Source organism: Neophocaena asiaeorientalis, unplaced genomic scaffold (genome assembly GCF_003031525.2).
Source record: "Neophocaena asiaeorientalis asiaeorientalis breed wild unplaced genomic scaffold, Neophocaena_asiaeorientalis_V1.1 scaffold78, whole genome shotgun sequence".
Taxonomy (NCBI): Eukaryota; Metazoa; Chordata; class Mammalia; order Artiodactyla; family Phocoenidae; genus Neophocaena; species Neophocaena asiaeorientalis.
In genome coordinates, this window is record NW_020175018.1 from 13,449,089 (window position 1) to 13,469,451 (window position 20,363).

A 20,363-nucleotide genomic window follows, 5' to 3' on the forward strand; every position below is an offset into this window, starting at 1 on the left:
TGGGCGTGGCGTCTGGGGGCGGGGTTGGAGCGCGCGCGCGCGCGAAGATGGCGGCGGCCGCCGGCGATCCGTGTGTGAGGTGCGGAGCGGGCCGAGTCGGCGGGCGTGACTGTGAGGCGCGGGGTCGAAGCCGAGCGGAAGCGGGGCGGAAATTGGGGGCTAGATGTGGCAGCAGTGGCTGGGCGAAGGCCGGCTAGATGGACGGGCTCCGGGACGGGAGGCGGTTACAGCCAAACGGTCCCCGCGCGCGGGGGTCTGAGGTGACTTCTCCAAGAGGGGGGCCGGTGCCTCACCACTTCCCTGGACTCCGGCCTCCTGTCTCCCTACCCGGTCCCTTTCCCTTCCTCCCCTCTCCCCTCGGCGAGTCCCTCGGCGCCCCCTCCCCCCCAGCTCGCTTCCTGTACGGCGTGACGCTCCCTCGAGGCGAGACGCGGCGCTTCGCGGTCGCCCGGGGGAGCCCCTACCCGGGCCCCGCTGCAGCCTCCTGTGCCCGGCCCGGCGGCCCTCCCCAGGTTACCCCCTGTGCTCTCGTTGGGAGGTCTGTTTCGGACGTCGCCGAGCCACCTCCTGGCAGTTTCAGCCCTCTTTCGTTGCTCAGCCTTTCATTCATCCCATCCGTCTAGTCGTTTTCTCATGCATCGATTCCGTCAGCGGACATCCCAGGCGCTGTACTGGGTTTTGGGGACGGGAAGAGAAAATATTAAAAAAGAAAGAGACAGTTCTTGCTAGCGTACAGGCGCACTAGCGCCAGACACTGGCGACGCGCTTCCTTTTATCCGTGTTATCTTCTTGAACTCCCACAACTCCGGGAGGCACCCTGTAATTTACAGATGACTCACAAACCCAGCTCCGAACGGGCTGCGTGTCCGACTCCGAAGCTTTAACCGGATCGCCACACTTCCATCTCTCACTTATTAGCCTGAAGTGTTTTTCCTTTCCAGCGTCCCGCCTAACCGTCCCTGTCACTTCTTGCTCCCTGTGCCAGCAGTGGTTCCCCACTTTTTTGTCTTGTTCACTGCTGTAGCCTCAACACCCAGAAGAGCATGTAACAGGCTCTCGGTAAATGTTTATTCCGTTTGCCATTTCCTTCATCTCTCCGCTCTAGTGAGGTTTTCTTCTTTGGAATTTCCATGGAACTATCCGACCCTTGTGAGGACCTTTTTTGCTTTTTCTTCCTCTGCTGTTTCGTGTCAGCTCTTCTGTCGGGCAGCATGGTGGTCGCTGTGCTCTCCTTTTCTTAGGCTTATCTTACAGCCATTGTGGAGCTTGGGTAAAGTTTAGCTCCTGCAGGGCAAGGCGCGTTCTTAATGAAAGAGGACAAGGAAAGGAAAGCTGTTAGTTTGCCTGAAAGATGCTCTCTGCATCCTGGAGAACCTACCAAGCTCATACCTGAAGGTGGAAGAAATGACACTAGGATTTCTAGGCGCTGCTTTGCTCATAGCTTGTTTTAGGAGCGATCTTTTTTTCTTTTCTTTTTTTTCCCCTTTCCTTTCTATTTGTGTTGGAAGGCATGCTATAATGATTGGGATTATACTGAACAGCAGCCTTCTGTTTGAAATGCCTAGAGGTCTGAACTAAGAAGAAACTTAAATTCTATTCCTGGTGCCTGCTGATTTGCAGATGACCACAGACAGGCCACCTTACCATATGAGTCTGTTTCTCCAAATGAGAATCGTTTTCAGAGCAGTATTGAGGTGGCTGTGAAGCATGTATGTTAATATGAGTTGGCACTAGTCAAAAATGCAATAATACTCTCAAATCACTCAGGGTTTTGGGAGGATCACTGAGGGTTTGACGGGAAGTCAGTTTGAATTTTGGCATTTTGGCGTATCTGTTGTGTTCTTCAGTTAATGTGTGCTTAAAAAACAAACAGGGCTTCCCTGGTGGCGCAGTGGTTGAGAGTCCGCCTGCCGTTGCAGGGGACACGGGTTCGTGCCCCGGTCCGGGAAGATCCCACATGTCGCGGAGCGGCTGGGCCCGTGAGCCATGGCTGCTGAGCCTGCGCGTCCGGAGCCTGTGCTCCACAACGGGAGGGGCCACAGCAGTGAGAGGCCCGCGTACCGCAAAACGAACAAACAAAAACCCCGTGGTTTGAAAAGCTTGCTGCTTAGCTTAAACCCCAGTTCATGCAAGAGAGGTGTGCCTCATCTGTGGAGTCAGAGCATCCATGCGCATTCATTATTTCCGTGTGGAATATTATAACTGTGTTTCTCAAAAGAACTATCTCAGAGTAGATTGACTGTGTCTCAGGCTTTCTATCGAAAGGACTCAGTTGTAGAGACGGTTAATTCTAATCTCCTGGTTGCTTTCATCCAAAGGTTTCCAACCACATGGATCTCTGTAAGGAAGATAATTTCCAGTTTCATTAACTTCAGCTCTTTTAGGAATGGAATTCCATGTTGTCTGCTAGAACATTGGACTGCAAGTCAATATTTTTTTTTAACCTCACCTTTGAGGCAAGTTATTGAATTTCTGTGCCTTAGTTTCTTCCCAAAACACTTAGCTCAAATTTATTTATTTTATTTATTTACAGTGTCTGCAAACAAATGACAGACACTGTAGCACTTATTTCATTTCTTGAAAGTATATATGGAAGATGTTACTCTGAGGCTTGAATTAGACATCACAATTCCAACCTTGTCTGTTGGGTCTTGAAAATCACCTGCTCGAACCTCCAGATCTCAATTTGAGGTGAAATCTTTCATTGATCCCTGGATCAGTACCCAGTGGTCTCTCTCTTTTCTGTCCTATATGGTTATTTTCCTTTGTAGTGTCTAATTATTAGGATCATGCCCTTTGGTACTTTCTACTTTTTTGCTGATTGTGTAACATCCTTTATCATTCCCAACACTAAGCTTATGAATATCGTGAAGGTCTTAGATTTATTTGGATCCCCATTATTCCTAGACCATAAATGTGTAGGAATTGAGGATCCAGTAACACTCATTTCCACAAGGATTCCCTTCCTGATAAACCACTGTTTTCTCCTTTATTCTGCCTTCTCTTGGCACTTCTGCGTATAATATTTGTTATTTCTAGTTTTTCTGTTCCAGGTCTAAAAAGGACTTATATCATTCTTATTCTTTAATATTTGCTCATCAGCATGTGTATTTTGAGCCTCTCCTGTGTGCCAGCCGCTGTGTTAGGGAATGGTCTGCCACTATAGGACAGAAGGCTTCGCCTCAGTCTTTGCCTGCTTGCAGCATGAAATTCTTGGGTGCAGCTTGAGGCAGTGTAATATAATGATTGAACTCTGGAGTCCTGCAAACCTGGGTTCAAGCCCTGGCTCTATTATAAATTAGCTTTGTGGTCTAACAGAATTTACTTAACCACTCTGAAACCTTAGTTTCCTGATGAGATAATGGGGATAATAATAGTATTTGCTTCATAAGTAAGTTGAAATATTCAGTAAGACAAAGCATTAAAGACTTACTTAGCACAGTGCCTTACATAACTGCTCAATAAATGTTGGCTAATCTTGTTATCAAACTCATTCTCAATAAACATTATTGTTTTTGACACCTTATAACAAAAAGACCATAATATAACTTAGTTTTGCAAGTGAGAGTCTTAATTTCTAAAGATATAGCTAACTTTTTTTCTTTTAAGTAGTAAGTGTAAAAATTACTGTATTTTTCTAGGGCAGTGATCTATCTCCAGTTTTGTTTTGTAGCAGAATCGTTTTCTCCCCATTCCTCCCCGCCAAAAAAATAAAAAATAAAAAAGCCACTATATCAAGCATAAAAGGCAAAGAAGATCGGGACTTCCCTGGTGGCGCAGTGGTTAAGAATCCTCCTGCCAATGCAGGGGACACGGGTTCGAGCCCTGGTCTGGGAAGACCCCATATGCCGCAGAGCAACTAAGCCCATGCACCACAGCTACTGAGCCTGCGCTCTAGGGCCTGTGTGCCTCAACTGCTGAGCCCGCGTGCTGCACCTACTGAAGCCCACGCACCTAGAGTCCGTGCTCTGCAACAAGAGAAGCCACAGCAATTAAAAGCCCACTTTCCACAACTAGAGAAAGCCTATGTGCAGCAGCAAAGACCCAAAGCAGCCAAAAAAAAAAAAAAAGGCAAAGAAGATCTATACTGACCAGGTCTTTTACCTGCTCCTCTGAGACAAGCTGATGCCCTAGAGCAGTGGTAATTTAGGAATTCATTTGAGTACTCATTTTAAAATGTAGATTTACCATGCCCAACCTCTGAGAAAGAGTAGCTCTGGGTGATGACTAGGATTCTGCAATGTTGCTATGTTGTTTCCAGCTGATTTTGCTGTTTGGGCTGAGGACCAACTACATTTTGAGAAACACTCTTAGAACATGTTTTTGTTCTTTTTTAATAAATAAATAAATTTATTTAAAAAAAAATCCTTGACGTACAAGGGAACACCTGTAACACTGTTGGTAGAACGTAAGTTTGAACAGCCACTATGGGAAATAGAATGGAGGTCCTCAGATATTAAAATTAGAACTACATATGATGCAACAATCTCATTTCTGAGTATATATCCAAAGGAAATAAAATCACTATCTTAAAGAGATATCTGGACTCCCACATTCATTGCAGCATTATTCACAATAGGCAAGATATGGAAACAAAGTTAAGTGTCCATCATCAGATTAAGAGATAAAGAGGATTTGGTATCTATACACAAAGGAATATTATTAAGCTGTGAGAAACATGAAATCCTGCCATTTGAGACAACACAGATGGAACTTGAGGGTGTTAGGAAAATTTAAAAATTCAGACAAAGAAAGACAAGTACTATATGATATCACTTACATATGGAATATAAAAAAGCCAAACTCGGGCTTCCCTGGTGGCGCAGTGGTTGAGAGTCCGCCTGCCGATGCAGGGGACACGGGTTCGTACCCCGGTCCGGGAAGATCCCACATGCTGTGGAGCGGCTGGGCCCGTGAGCTATGACCGCTGAGCCTGCACGTCCGGAGCCTGTGCTCCGCGACGGGAGAGGCCACAACAGTGAGAGGCCTGCGTACCGCAAAAAAAAAAAAAAAAGAATAATTTAGCTCAGGCATACAAAAGCCTTCAATTAATGATAAATTTCTTTCCATTAATTGTGATGTAATGTTAGCCCCATTATTAGCTATTTATTATATAATAGGTATCTAATCTGTTTTGTGCAAACCAGAAGCTATCCTTGGTAAAGTAAAAGCATATGCCATTTTAAAGCCCCCCCCTTTATTTTTTGCTAACTCAGATTTATCAAACAAGTAAGTTAGATGATAATTATTCTCTTTACAAAAGGCATTCTTCCAAAATTTACTATAAATTTCTTTAAACAGTGAGCTTGCTTCTGTCTTTAATTTCTTAGGGCTTGGCTTATTCGTACCTTTTAATATAGATTATCAGTACAAAGAGATATATTTGTTTCATCAACTGGATCTAATCTCCTAATTTTTGAATAGTGAATGCTCTCGTTATCAGAAAGATGATTAGTGATTCCACAGTGCAGTTGTGGGAGTTGGTGATTATTGATTCAGCAGAATTGAAGTTGTTTTCTTAAAAGCATTAACCTTTAGGAAAGATTTATAATTTTTAGGTGTCTTTCATCCTCTTTTGATGGGAAAATCCTGAACATTTTTAAATAGGGCTAGTGCTTTGTGTTACTGTCTTAATGGGGAAAAGATTTTTCAATTTATCCTCGTAGTTAATATAGCTTGCATTCTTGTTAACTGTCTAGTATATTTTATTAGGACCTTTTCATCGTCTCTCTGAAAATAGTCTTTCTAAGCAGTGTTAATTATTTCAGGTTACTATTCTAGGGCTTATTTAGGATCTCCCAAAATATAATCCCTATGCTTTTTATAATACTTTCTTTTTTTTATGACTTTAAAAAAAAATTGGGGCTTCCCTGGTGGCGCAGTGGTTGAGAGTCCGCCTGCCGATGCAGGGGACCGTGGGCTTTCTCTAGTAGCGGTGAGCGCGGGCTACTCTTCATTGCGGGGCGTGGGCTTCTCGTTATGATGGCTTCTCTTTGTTGCGGAGCATGGGCTCTAGGCACACAGGCTTCAGTAGTTGTGACACGTGGGCTCAGTAGTTGTGGCTCACAGGCTCTAGAGTGCAGGCTCAGTAGTTATGGTGCATGGGCTTAGTTGCTCTGTGGCATGTGGGATCTTCCTGGCCCAGGGCTCGAACCCATGTTCCCTGCACTGGCAGGCGGATTCTTAACCGCTGCGCCACCAGGGAATTCCCCATAATCCTTTCTTGAGAGAATTTCTTAATGATTACATTTTGAAATTTAATTCTAGATTAAAAAAAGAACCACAAAACATGTTTCCATGGATGAGGGAAGGAACTGGGGTTAGCACATGGTTGGGAGTATATTTGAAGAGCTCCCTGAGGGCAGGGACTATATCTCATGTGTGTGGGGGGTATTTTTTTGGTATCAATGTTAAATTTCTTGATTTCAATTGTTGTACTATGTATGAAGTTGTCCTTGCTTTTAGGAAAGATACACTGAAGTGTCTAGGGATAAAGGAATATGATATCGCTAATACAATTTTGTATAGTTTTGGAAAAATATGTGTGTGTACAGGTACACAAATAGCATTTTTGTGTTGTATATATAATACAGTTATACACACACACACAAAGAGGGAGAAAGAAAATAATAAAACAAATAATAATTGGTGAATCTGAGCAAAGGATATATGAAAATTCTTTGTAATATCAGAAGCAGAAGTTGCTTCCATGGCTCCACGGCTAGAGAGAAGACAAAGCCTGTTCTGGGAGATGGATTCACCAGTTCACTCTGTTCCTACTTTTTTTTTTTTTTTTTGCTTCCTCTTGCTGTGATGTACATTCTTTAAAGGACTCACTTTTGGAATCTTACTGGAATTAAGTTAATATAAATCTGAAGTAGATTCTGATAAGATGTATGTGATAAGCCCTTGAACAGCCACTGTTTTTTCCATCACTTTATCCATATTCCCCAGAGATGCCACATTTCTCCAGAAATACGCCTGTTGTTGAATGATGAGTTGATGGTCTTGGAGGGCCTTCTGGGGAGGTGCGATGTGGGGGGCAGCTTCGGCTCACTGCGGGGTGAAGGACACTGGTGGTGGAGGTACTGGGGATACTCATCGGTATGAGCTGTCCTGGAGGCCGCCATTTTGACACCAAGACCTGGCCCTGCTCCTCATGTGTGTTTTTTTAATCTCCTGTATTTAGCACTGCGTGTGGTACCTAGTGGGAATTCATTAATGATTGAATGAACGTAGTGCCATTCATAATGACTGTTAGACTTTACTGGATTGAGAAAGTGCATTATGTCATGTATTTAGAAAATTTTCTGAAGGTGTTGGGGGTCCTGAAACAGATTAGTCTTTTTCTGGACTTTTGTTCCTTATCGGTCATTACATTTTAATGAGAAGGGAGGAGATAGAAATACTAAATTGAGGCATCTTCTTAGCATAGAAGATGTACTGTAATTCATTAATTACTGTGTTTCATTAATTCTAAAATATACATTTTTCTTTTTTCCGAAAGAGCAAGATTACCTCTGCTTTCTGTCATTTTTTAGGAGTAGTAGAGAACTGTGGACAATTTTGCTTGGAAGGTCAGCTCTGAGAGAACTGGTAAGTGGTGTGTTCTTGAATGGATTCTGTGGTTCTTTGTGTAGTTTACATGACCAAAAAATGCCCTTCTCTTTGAAATAGGAAGTAAACACCTTTTATTATTCCTAAAATAGGCATTATGCATTCCCCACTTCTCTTTGCTGAAATGCAGTGTGTCTTATAGCCTAGCTGTTGAAGTTTTCGAAATCTCCACTTTTCTTTGTACCTCAGTGATTCCTTTTCTGAAAAGATACCAGTGCCACTTGACTGGCTGCTGAGAGTAGGGGTACAAACACCATTTTACTACTATAGGCTAACAGAGATTCTCAGGCCTTTTCTCTGTCTCATATTCACTTGCCTTTTCTTCCTTTTCTGTTTAGCTAGCTGCTTAGGTCACAGAGGCTGAGGTTTTTAGGACATTTCCAAGTATATAATCAATAAAGAACAGTTCTTCATGTGGATCCCTGAGTGTTCTGACTCTGTGAGGCTGAAGTGTTAAGATGACATATAATTATTACTAGTGTTGTTATTGTAATTAGCATAATGAATGTTAACATCATTTTTAGAGCTTTAACAGTTTTTGATATGCCTTCATCAGATAATTCCATGTCTGAGAATATATTTTAAAAGAAAGAAATTGTTTTGGGCACAAAGCTCTTTACCATAGTGTTATTCATATAAATAAAGAATTATAGCCAGCTTAAATGTATCTAACATTAGAAGAATGGTAAATAAATTATGATCTAGCCACTTGATAAAATATTATGCAACCACTAGAAAGGATGTTTATCAAGATTTTCATAATAAGGTTAAATCATTATGTTAGAATGTTAAGCAAAGAAAAGCAGACTACAGAATTCTATATCCAAAATTATTTCAACTGTGGGGGAAAATGCATATTAAAAAGACTCAGAGGAATATTTTATCCTCAGTGTGATCCTGGAATCTGATTAAAATTGCATTTGTATAATTTCCTTCTTCTTTTCCAGAATCAGATTGAGGCAGAGCTGAATAAACATTGGCAGCGGCTGTTAGAAGGGCTTTCTTACTATAAACCTCCCAGGTATGGCTATTCTGTGGGTCTCATTTGAGTAATTCCCCTGAGGAACCTGACATAGATGAAACCACCCTCATGTAGGATTCTGTGATATTACTGGGTTAGTTAGATCAGAGGATATATAATTTGGCTAACCAGGGAAAAAGAGTAGGGCACATTTTTTTCTCTCTGTTGAAGAAAAGGAAATTCCTTCTGGAAATACAGTATTGTTGAATCCGTTGTATAACCCTAGTATCCAGGGATGAGGATTTATTAAATACTCAATTAAGATTCCTAATACTTATTTCAGTCCATCATGTTTGTGTGAGAGACCATCAGCACCAAATGCTAGGATATAGCAGTGAACAATGCTGACACAAAATAGCAGCTGACACTCATGTATTTTTTGCTATGTACCAGTTACTGCTGTAAGCAGTAGACTTACGGTAAGTTATTTAATCCTCACAACAGCCCTTTGAGATAGGTACTATTTTTGTTCCTTTTTTTTTTTTTTTGGCGGTACACGGCCCTCTCACTATTGTGGCCTCTCCCGTTGCGGAGCACAGGCTCCGGACGCACAGGCTCAGCGGCCATGGCTCACGGGCCCAGCCGCTCCGTGGCATGTGGGATCTTCCCGGACCGAGGCACGAACCCGTGTCCCCTGCATCGGCAGGGGGACTCTCAACCACTGCGCCACTAGGGAAGCCCTATTTTTGTTCTTTGTTTGAATATATAGATTTTTTTTGCTCGGCAGTGGAAAAGAACAATAATAAAATAGAAAGTGGTTAAAAAAGAAGACTCTTTTATCTTAATTCCTAGTCCAGCTCTTATTCTGTTATGCATCATAGTTCTCAAGCTGCCCTCATTTCCCTTCTACTTCTGAACACCTGTTGATTTTATTACATCTTCCCCTTCCATCTTCATTCTCTTAGGTTAGTGAAGAACTTTCTTTTTTTGATCATCTGTTAACCCTTCCCCCATAATTATTTTGAAGTAACTCCCAGACATCATGTTGTTTTATCTGTAAATACTTTACTATGTATCCAGAATATATGGACTTGAAAAAAGAAGATAAGCACTATGTTATCACATGTAGGTATTTTTATTATTATTGTTTCCATTTTACAGATGGGGAAACTGAGGCACAAAGAGGTTAAGTAACTTGCCCAAGGTCACACAGCTAGTAAGTGGTAGAACCAGGATTCGAACCTGGCAGTCTTACTCCAGTGTCTGTGTTCTTAATCATTCTGTGTTGCCTCTTTCAGACCTTATTGTTTAACTTTATACTAGCCTTTGTGTTGTGGATTTTCTGTGAAATGTGAGAGTCTCTCTAAAAAAAAAAGAAAAAATCCAACAACAATATGCTTTAGTTCACAGAATGGGCATTTGTGGTATGAATTTCTTTTTTTAAAGACAAAAGTTCCTTTTGTAGTAGCATGGGATTTTAAAGTCTGACAGACTTTTTTTTTTTTAACTGCAGGCTTAATTTGAATTTAACACAGATTTTTAAACATTTTTAACTTTTTTTTAATGTCCTCTTTCTGTTCCAGGATTCAGCCCAGGGTATCGTATTGCATTTAGTTGTCATGTCTCCTTAGCTGTTAGCTGTGACAGTATCTCAGTCTTTCCTTGGTTTTCATGACCTTAAATAGTTTTGAGGAAGACTGGTCAAGTATTTTGTAGTAGAATACCGTCAATTTGGAAGTCTGTTTTTTTTTTTTTTCATTATTAGATTGAGGTTGTGGGTTTTTGGAAAGAATACACTGAGGTGAAGTACCATTCTTATCACATCATGGCAGAGGATACATGTTATCCACATGAAGTCACTGGTGATGTTAACCTTGCTCACTTGGGTAAGGTAGCATTTGCCAAGTATCTCTTCTGTAAAGCCACTCTTTTCTCTTTCCCTACTCTATTTTTCGGAAGGGAGTCACTCAGTATAGCCTGCTTTCAGTGTGTGGGTGTAGTGAAATTAAACTACCTCCTGAAGGGGGTAGCATATATGTGTGTTACTGGAACTCCTTCTGTAAGGAAGATTTTTCCCTTCCCCATTTATTTATATATATATTTATTCATTCATTTATTTAAATCATTATGGACTCATGTATATTTCATACTTTGTTTTTACTTTGTTCTAGCTTTGGCCATTGGGCATTCTTTGAGGTTTTGACATGTCCCCATGCTTTTGTTTTCTGAGTATTTTCTTACTTTCTGGCATTACAAGATGCTCCAAGCTCATCTGGTATTTTCCCCACCCCAGCTCTAGAATCAGCCATTTCTCCAAGGAGTCCTGATACCTTTTGTTAGAGAATGGTATTAGAAATAAAGATCTGGGTGCTGGGTGTGCGCGCTGCTACTGGAATGTCATAGCTTCTAGGCCTTCTGAGTGTACATAGACAATATATATATGTATACTAACAGACCTGGTTTTAAATTTCACCTCAACTTTTTATTAGCTGTGGGATTTTTGGTAAGTTATTTATTCTTTCTAAGTGTTGGTAATTCCATTTGTAAAATGGGGATAGTAATGTTTACCTTCCAGGCTAGTTATAAGGATCAAAAATAATTAATGTAACTAAGTAGATCTACAAATAATATAGTTATAACTATAGTTTGTAACAGACATATACTGTATTTATTACTTAGACATAGTTTTGTGTTATAAAGTCTGTAGAGATGAACTTGTGTGTGTGTGTGTGTGTGTGTCTGTGTGCGCACATGTATGTGTATTTTATAGGCACCTAAAAGGCAGAAAAAGGTCTGTGGTAAAAATATCTTTAATATTTTTGTTTTAAACCCCTAGAGGGTCATTGAGAATGAGGAAATGATTCACTGTTCTTTTCATAGTCCAAATTCAGCTGAAAAAGTGAAAGCTAATAAAGATGTAGCTTCACCACTGAAGGAACTGGGTTTAAGAATCAGCAAGTTTTTGGTGAGTAAAAATTAGCACTGGCTCTGTTTATTACCTGCAGGGTGGATATGTGTGGTTTTGTTGTTAGTGATTGTTAGTGAAAATTCAGTTTATTTCAGTTTTAGAGATTAAACTGAGCATATTATATTTCAGAAATGCCCAAGTTGCAATTCTTCTTGCTAAAAGCCACAAGTCAAGTTGCCTGACCCTGTTTACTGCATATCATAGAGTTTTCTTCAGCATACTTGGGGTGTTCTTTAAGTCGCCCAGATTGTATTTAATTATGTAGCTGTTTCCTTTTCATTTTGGAAACCCATATCATGCCTGCTGCTATATTAATGTTCTTGGTGAATAAGCACAGTTGTTTCTGACATGTAAGTTTAACTGGCATGTAAATTACATGTCAGTGGCTGCTCCTTTTTTCTCCTGTTTGGGTTAAAATTATGTTGTGTGAAATCTTTTAAAATAATTTTTGTTTATTCAAGTTCCGTGTTCATTCTATAGAACAAATCTTTAGATTGCTTTGCGTGCTCTTTGTGGTTTCTGACCTGAGGTGGCTGTTCCTCCCTTGTAACCTCTGTTTTCAGGGTCTTGATGAAGAACAGAGTGTGCAGTTACTCCAGTGTTACCTTCAAGAGGATTACAGAGGTACTCGGGACTCACTAAAGGTTTGTAGTTATGTCCAGCTCCCTTCTCCTACCTTTATCCTTTTCCTTGTTGGTTTTAGATAATTCAGGATTTTGGTGCCAGTTCTCTGCAACAGAGATAGGTGATCAGATACAGCCATTCTCAGGAAAGACTTTGTAAAGCCTTTAAAAAACATATGCTTAAGTCGAGGTCTGTCCTCAGACTTGGAGGGGCCAAGAGGTCAAAGATTGACATGTTAATCATAGAATCGCAGGATGTCAGAGCTGAAAAGGACCTGAGACAACATCTAGCCTTTCCAGCCCCTGATTTTATATATGAGGAACTTGAGGCCAGAGGAGAGGGGCAGGGATTTGAGCACAGACTTGGATACACTTAGGTAAAAAAATGTATCCAGAAATGAACGGGCAATTATAATCTTGAACGGTAAAGTAAAGATGTTTACCTTTTTCTTTGTTAATTGATTTTGCTAATAAGATGGCTCTTTGTTCTTTTTTCTTTCAGACGGTACTGCAAGATGAGAGGCAGAGCCAGGCCTTAATCCTGAAGGTCAGTGCTAGTCGCCATTTCCATTCTTTGATGTAAAATTGGGCAACAGATTCTTGACCGTGTTCTGAGCATTGCTGGCTTTTTTAAATGCAGTAGGATTAATTTGAAGTTTTAAATTTCTTTATCTTTCTTTCTTTATCTCCCCCCACCCCCAAAGTTGTATTTTTGTTTTATGATTTTCTTTGCTGTGCAAAAGCTTGTAAGTTTGATTAGGTCCCATTTGTTTATTTTTGCTTTTATTTCTATTGCCTTGGGAGACTGACCTAAGAAAACATTGCTATGATTTATGTCAGAGAATGTTTTGCCTTTGTTCTCTTCTAGGAGTTTTATAGTATCATGTTTTATATTCAAGTCTTTAAGGCATTTTGAGTTTATTTTTGTGTATGGTGTGAGGAAGTGTTGTATCTTTGATGTTGATTTACATGTGGCTGTTCAGCTTTCCCAGCACTACTTACTGAAGAGACTATCTTTTTTTCATTGTGTATTCTTCCCTCCTTTTTCAAAGATTAATTGACTGTAGGTGTGTGGGTTTATTTCTGGGCTCTCTATTCTGTTCCATTGATCCATATGTCTGTTTTTTTTTTGACTGCACCATATGGCATGCGGAACTTCCCTGACCAGGGGTCGAACCCACGCCCCCTGCAAGTGTGGAGTCTTAACCACTGGATCATCAGGGAAGTCCCCATATGCCTGTTTTTGTGCTAATACTACACTGTTTTGATTACTGTAGCTTTGTAGTATTGTCTGAAGTCTGGGAGGGTTATGCCTCCAGCTTTGTTTTTTTTCCTCGGGATTGCTTTGGCAATTCTGGGTCTTTTATGGTTCCATATAAATTTTAGGATTATTTGTTCTAGTTCTGTGAAAAATGTCATGGGTAATTTGATAGGGATCGCATTAAATCTGTAGATTGCTTTGGGTAGTCTGGCTATTTTAACGATATTAATTCTTCCAGTTCAAGAGCGTGGGATATCTTTCCATTTCTTTGAATCATCTTCAATTTCCTTTATCAGTATTTTATATTTTATAGTTCTCAGCATATAAGTTTTTCACCTCTTTGGTCAGGTTTGTTCCTAAGTTTTTTGTTTTTGTTTTTTTTGGTGTGATTTTCTTTTTTTTTTCCTTTCTAAAAAATTTTTATTTTATTTTGGAGTATAGTTGACTTACAATGTTGTGTTAGTTTCAGGTGTACAGCAAAGTGATTCAGTTTTACATATACATGTATCCATTCTTTTTCAGATTCTTTTCCCATATAGGTTTTTACAGAATATTGAATAGAATTCCTTGTGCTATACAGTAGGTCGTTGTTGATTATCTAGATGTGATTTTAAAAGGGATTATTTTTTACTTTCCTTTTATGATATTTTATTGTTATTGTAAAGAAACACAGCAGATTTCTGTATGTTAATCTTGTATCCTGCTACCTTGCTGAATTTGTTTATCAGTTCTAGTAGTTTTTGTGTGGAATCTTTAGGGTTTTCTATGTTATCTGCATGTAATGGCAATTTCACCTCTTTTCTTCCAATTTGGATACCTTTTCTTTTTCTTCCCTGATTGCTGTGGCTAGGACTTCTAATACTGTGTTGAATAGAACTGGTGAGAGTGGGCATAGGATCTCATTTTAACATGGAATTTGACCACGACTTCTGAAGTAGTTTCCTATTTGGTATTTAGTGAGAACTGGGTACATCAGTTACAAGCAATTAGGACATATACTAATGGTATTTTTATATTTGCTTTCATGTATTTGGCCTGTCAGTTTATTTATTTATTTTAAAATATTTATTTATTTATTGGCTGCCTTGGGTCTTTTTTTAAAAAATAAATTTATTTATTTATTTTTGGCTGAGTTGGATCTTTGTTGCTTCACGCAGGCTTTCTCTAGTTGCAGCGAGCGGGGGCTATTCTTCATTGCGGTGCGCGGGCTTCTCATCACAGTGGCCTCTCATTGTGGAGCATGGGCTCTAGAGCGCAGGCTCAGTAGTTGTGGCGCACGGGCTTAGTTGCTCCGCAGCATGTGGGATCTTCCAGGACCAGGGTTTGAACCTGTGTCCCCTGCATTGGCAGGTGGATCCTTAACCGCTGTGCCACCAGGGAAGCCCTGCATTGGGTCTTAGTTGCAGCACATGGGCTCTCTAGTGGCTTGTGGGCTTCAGAGCATGTGGGCTCTGTAATTGCAGCGCAGTGTGTGGGTTTAGTTGCCCCGTGGCATGTGGGTCTTAGTTTCCTGACCAGGGATCGAACTGGCATCCCCTACATTGCAAGACGGATTCTTAACCACTGGACCACCAGGGAAGTCCCTGGCCTGTCAGTTTATAGTCAGTTTATTACTTGAATGCCCAACTGAGAAGTCATGCTAGAAAACTTGCTTATATTTTTAAATAATTCCTTTTATCTTGTATAACTTTACTTGTATCCTAGTTCATGAAGGTCTTTTGCTTTCTTTTGGCCTAACACTGTTTCCATTTCTGTGATTGTTTATACAGATCTAATTTTTCCATTCACATCTTTTTTTTAAAAAATTAATTAATTTATTTTTGTCTGCATTAGGTCTTCATTGTTGTGCGTGGGCTTTCTCTAGCTGCGGCGAGCAGGGGCTACTCTGTTGCAGTGTGCGGGCTTCTCATTGCAGTGGCTTCTCTTTGTTGCAGAGCACGGGCTCTCTGCATGTGGGCTTCAGTAGTTTGGGCTCGCGGGCTCTAGAGTGCAGGCTCAGTAGTTGTAGCACACCGGCTTAGTTGCTCCACAGCATGTGGGTCTTCCCAGACCAGGGCCCGAACCCGTGTCCCCGGCATTGGCAGGTGGATTCTTAACCACTGCGCCACCAGGGAAGTCCCCCATTCACATCTTTAAGTGATTTTTTAATCAGTAAATTTAAAATTGAGTATCTTCCATGCAAAGGTGAGTAACTGATTTTGAATCTTTGGGTTCTTCCCAGATTGCAGATTATTACTATGAAGAAAGAACGTATATTCTTCGTTGTGTCTTACACCTTCTCACTTATTTCCAAGATGAAAGACACCCCTATAGGGTAAGCCCATTTAGTCCTCTTGTTTCTCTTTACCCTGTAAAATTCAATCCTTTTTATAATTTATTCATATTTCTGTTTATTTGAATATTTACCTTTTACTCAACATATAAGTTACTGTTTTGGATTTTTTTTTTAAGGTTGAATATGCAGACTGTGTTGATAAATTGGAAAAGGAACTAGTTACAAAATATAGACAGCAATTTGAAGAGCTTTATAAAACTGAAGCACCAACATGGGAGACACATGGAAACCTCATGGTATGTGGTTATTGGGCCCTCCTGTAACGCTCAGGAGAATTGTATATCTGCTCATAGAGCTCTAGGTGAAATTATTTATTCACCTATGAACTTAAAACATTTATAAATTGTCATTCTTTAGAATAGTTTAAACATGTGATATGAATCAAAACATTGACTTTAACTAATGGTATTTAATTTGGGCCTTCCCCTTGACTTTGTCTCTCCAGTTAATTTACTTTTTTTCTTACCTGAAATATTCTCTTAGTGGTTAATGAAACTCTAAACCCAAGATTTCATCTTCTTTATTATCATTATCTATTAAGTGTGTGACACTAGTCTAATTGTTTTATCCTAAATCTTAAACCAATGTGCATTTATAGATTAGAACATGACCTTTTTTGTTTTGAAATTATTATTATGTTTATTAAAACAATTCAACCAAAATACAGACAGTAGCTATTTAAAATACTTAATAGAAGAAAAGAGCTCACTTGTAATAGCAACAAAAGCATAAATTTCTCAGGAATAAGCTTACTATAATCCAAAATCTAAATGAAGGGTACTTTAAAATGCTAAAGGGATATAAATAGTCATAATCAAATGGAAAGACATGGTGCCTTCTTAAAAATAAAGACTCAGCACCAAGTGTCAGTCCTTCTTATTTTAACCTATAAATTTACTGTGATCCTAGAAAAAATACTAACAAGTATTTGCTTTGCCTTTTATTTTGGAACTAGACAAGCTGGTTCTAAAATTCATTTGAAAAATAAATAAGAATAGCCAGGAAGTTTTTCAGAAAGGAAGATAAGCGTTATTAGATAATAAGACTAAAATAATTTAAAGCATGGCAATGGTACATGAATAAATAGACTGATGAATAGCACATAGTAGAAAGTCTGGTGTAGACCAAATGCTGATAGGGAATTAGTATGATAAAGGTGGCATTTCAAATTAATGGGGAAATGTTGGGTTTTTCAATAAATGGTGTTGGAACTACTGGGTAGCCATCTGGAGAAAAATCAAACTGTATCTCTATCTCATTCCTTCTACCAGAAGAAAATCAGAGAGATATCAATGATTTAAGTTTTAAAAATTCAACTATAAAAATACTAGAAGACACATGGGAGTTGGTTTTGTTTTTATTTTTTCGGATTGGAGAAGACTTTTTAAAGTCTTCTTCCTGGACTTCCCTGGTGGTCCAGTGGTTAAGACTCCGCGCTTCCACTGCACGGGGCACGGGTTCCATCCCTGGTCAGGGAACTAAGATCCCTGGTCAGAGCACTAAGTGCCATGTGGCCAAAATAGATAAATAAATAAAAATAAAGTAAAACTCAGAAGCCATAAAAGAAAAAAGAAAAGATAAACCCGGCAACATCAAATCAAAAACTTTTACAAGGCAAAAAAACAAAAATAGTGCTATAAGCAAAGTCAAAAGACAAACTAATAGCATAAAGGGTTCTTGAAATAGAAAGAACACCTGTAAGTCAATAAGCAAAACCGAACAGAGAAACAGGCAAATGAAATACATATTTGCATGACAAAACTCACATCCAAGGGATGGGATAATGGGCACTCATACTTTGCTCTTTGAATTTGTATACTTTTTAATGGAAAACATTATGACAATATCTAAAAATTGAAAAGCACATATTTCTTGGCCTAGTAGTTCCACTTTAAGAGTTTATCCTATAGATACATTCACACTTACATGAAATGACTGTGTAAATGACAAATCTGTAGCATCCCTCAGCTTTATTCAGATATAATTTACATCCAGTAAAATTCATTCATTTTAAGTGTACAGTTTGAATTTGGCAGTTGTATATAGTTACATGCAGTAACCACCTTCATGATCAATATATATTGATAGAACATTTCTGTCTATCCAGTAAGTTTGCAGTTAGTCTGTGACCCCTGGCCCCTAGCAACTACTAGTCAGAATGAATGAATGTGTGTGGCATATTATTGGAAGGAAAGACAAACCTCTAACAGTGGTTGCCTCTGGGGATAGATTTGGATGACTGGGCATTAGGAATTGTAGGGAGGGATACTTTTTTTTTAAATCTTATTTTTATACATGATTTACCTAATAAAAATAACTCGAAGAATTTAAATGTGTTTTAAAATCTGACTTTATTTCTCTCCCATTTTTCTTCATTGGTTGTGCAGACTGAGCGCCAGGTGTCTCGCTGGTTTGTTCAGTGCCTTCGGGAGCAATCCATGCTGCTAGAAATTATTTTCCTTTATCATGCATACTTTGAGATGGCACCTACTGACCTATTGGTATTAACCAAGATGTTTAAAGAGCAAGGATTTGGTAGTAGGCAGACTAACAGGCACCTGGTAGATGAGACCATGGATCCTTTTGTGGATCGGATTGGGTAAGTCTGAATTGAGGTCTCAGAACTTGTACAATGTTTAGAGTTTAGAGCATTGATATTAGAGTGGTCCTGTGAATGGGTGAAGGTGGGGGCTAGGTATACTTTTCACTTAATGGGTGGGGAAATAGATGGGCGTACTACCATGTTCTAGGTCATTCAGGGAGTGAAGACTTGGATTGAGAGGGATATCTTCTCAAAATAAGTATCACATTCTATTCTTTTACTTACTGTTTTCATCTAATAGTTCATCCTTTCGTTCTACAAAAAATTCGTTGAGCAACTGTTGTAGACCAGGCACTGTGCAAATGCCAAGAAGACAGTGATAAATAGGGGAGATGTATTCCCTGCCCTCTTTGACGTCATAGTCTATGTACTTTGAATTTTATGGAAATGGGTATATCCACATTTTGAGGCCTGTTTCTTCTGTGAACAAAAGTACACACTTGACAGACTTTCCTCGTGGCACAGTGGTTAAGAATCCCCCTGCCAATAGAGGGGACACGGGTTCGAGTCGTGCTCCAGGAAGATCCCACATGCCATGGAGCAACTAAACCCATGCACCACAACTACTGAGCCTGCACGCCACAACTACTGAAGCCCACGTGCCTAGAGCCTGTGCTCTGCAATAAGAGAAGCCACCGCAATGAGAAGCCTGTGCACCACAACGAAGAGTAGCCCCCGCTTGCTGCAACTAGAGAAAGCCCGTGAGCAGCAACGAAGACCCAACACAGCCAAAAATAAATAAATAAAATATTAAAAAAAAATACACACTTGACCATTGAGACATTTGATCTGGCCTAGATGTAATTGGTGGCTGTAGAAACCTTCAGTACTAGATCTGTGCTTTGATAGGCAGAAGCCACATGAGCCTACCAGCATTTAAAATATGACTGGTGGACTTCCCTGATGGTCCAGTGGTTAAGATTTTGGGCTTCCACTTCAGAGGGTGCGGGTTCGATCCCTGGTCGCGGAACTAAGATCCCACATGCTGCGCAATGCGGCCAAAATAAATAATAAATAAAAACTAAAAAATAAAATACGACTGGTCATGGGAATTCCCTGGTGGTCCAGTGGTTAGGACTCTGCGCTTTCACTGCTGAGAGCCTGGGTTCAATCCCTGGTTGGGGAACTAAGATTCCACAAGCTGAGTGGTGCAGCCAAAAAAATAAAATATGGCTGGTCAAATTGAGATGTGCTGGAATTGTAAAATACATATTGGATTTAGAAGTCTTAGTATGAAAAAAGAATGTAAAATAACTCAACCTTTTTGACACTAAAGTGTCTTACATTTCACCTTAGTCTCCATTGAGGTTCAGAGTAGCATGTATGACACCATGATATTTTTCTTTCCAGCTACTTCAGTGCCCTTATCCTGGTGGAAGGCATGGATATTGAATCCTTGCATAAGTGTGCTTTGGATGACAGAAGAGAACTGCACCAGTTTGCCCAGGACGGGCTTATTTGTCAGGTGAACTTGGAGCAGCTTCTTAATTTTTTCAGATGGTTTGTAGTTAGTAGTAAGTTTTTAACCACTCAACTATACTGCCACATACAATTTTCCTTATTGTGGAATTTGTGGTTCTACATTGTTAAGAAGTTAATTGGATCTGGAAGAAGTCTCAGATTTGTTAGTTATTTTCACAGAGGTGAGAGTTGAATCTGTGAGAACAAGTAGAGTGACTCAGGGAGATGATATAAGGACAAAAGAGGCCCAAGGACAGAACCTTGGCTGTTGTCTGCATTCATGTAGCCTGTGAAAGAAGAGGAAAGGGGAAGAACATGAGATGGGATGGTCAGAAAGATAGAAAAAGAGAGAGATCTGAGAAAGTTCTAGGAGGATCAGGGAAATTTTCTAAGGAGTCTCTATTTGAACATGTATGTTATAATCTTAATACTACTTAAAATCAAGAGAGAAAACTGTGGGTAAAGGGAAGAGTAATTGAGGGGTCTAGTAATGAAGTGGCTGTGGCTTGGGAAGAGTAAAATGTCAGAATGGGAG

The 20,363-nt window shown here is 39.8% G+C and overlaps 1 protein-coding gene across 3 annotated transcripts in view; it reads left to right on the forward strand.

The window, feature by feature from the left end:
- Positions 1-21: 21 nt before the first annotated feature.
- The window catches only part of NUP188 (nucleoporin 188), a 45,459-nt gene continuing 25,117 nt past the window's right edge, over positions 22-20,363 (forward strand). For 2 of the 3 annotated variants that reach the window (XM_024762549.1, XM_024762550.1), the window contains exons 1-10: positions 22-79; positions 7,542-7,596; positions 8,565-8,638; positions 11,459-11,543; positions 12,110-12,190; positions 12,672-12,716; positions 15,652-15,744; positions 15,882-16,001; positions 18,153-18,364; positions 19,718-19,832. In XM_024762549.1, the coding sequence (XP_024618317.1) occupies positions 48-79; positions 7,542-7,596; positions 8,565-8,638; positions 11,459-11,543; positions 12,110-12,190; positions 12,672-12,716; positions 15,652-15,744; positions 15,882-16,001; positions 18,153-18,364; positions 19,718-19,832 (912 nt within the window). In that variant the 5' untranslated portion in view covers positions 22-47. The remainder of the gene's footprint in view (positions 80-7,541; positions 7,597-8,564; positions 8,639-11,458; positions 11,544-12,109; positions 12,191-12,671; positions 12,717-15,651; positions 15,745-15,881; positions 16,002-18,152; positions 18,365-19,717; positions 19,833-20,363) is intronic. The other variant, XM_024762548.1, reaches the window with a different exon arrangement.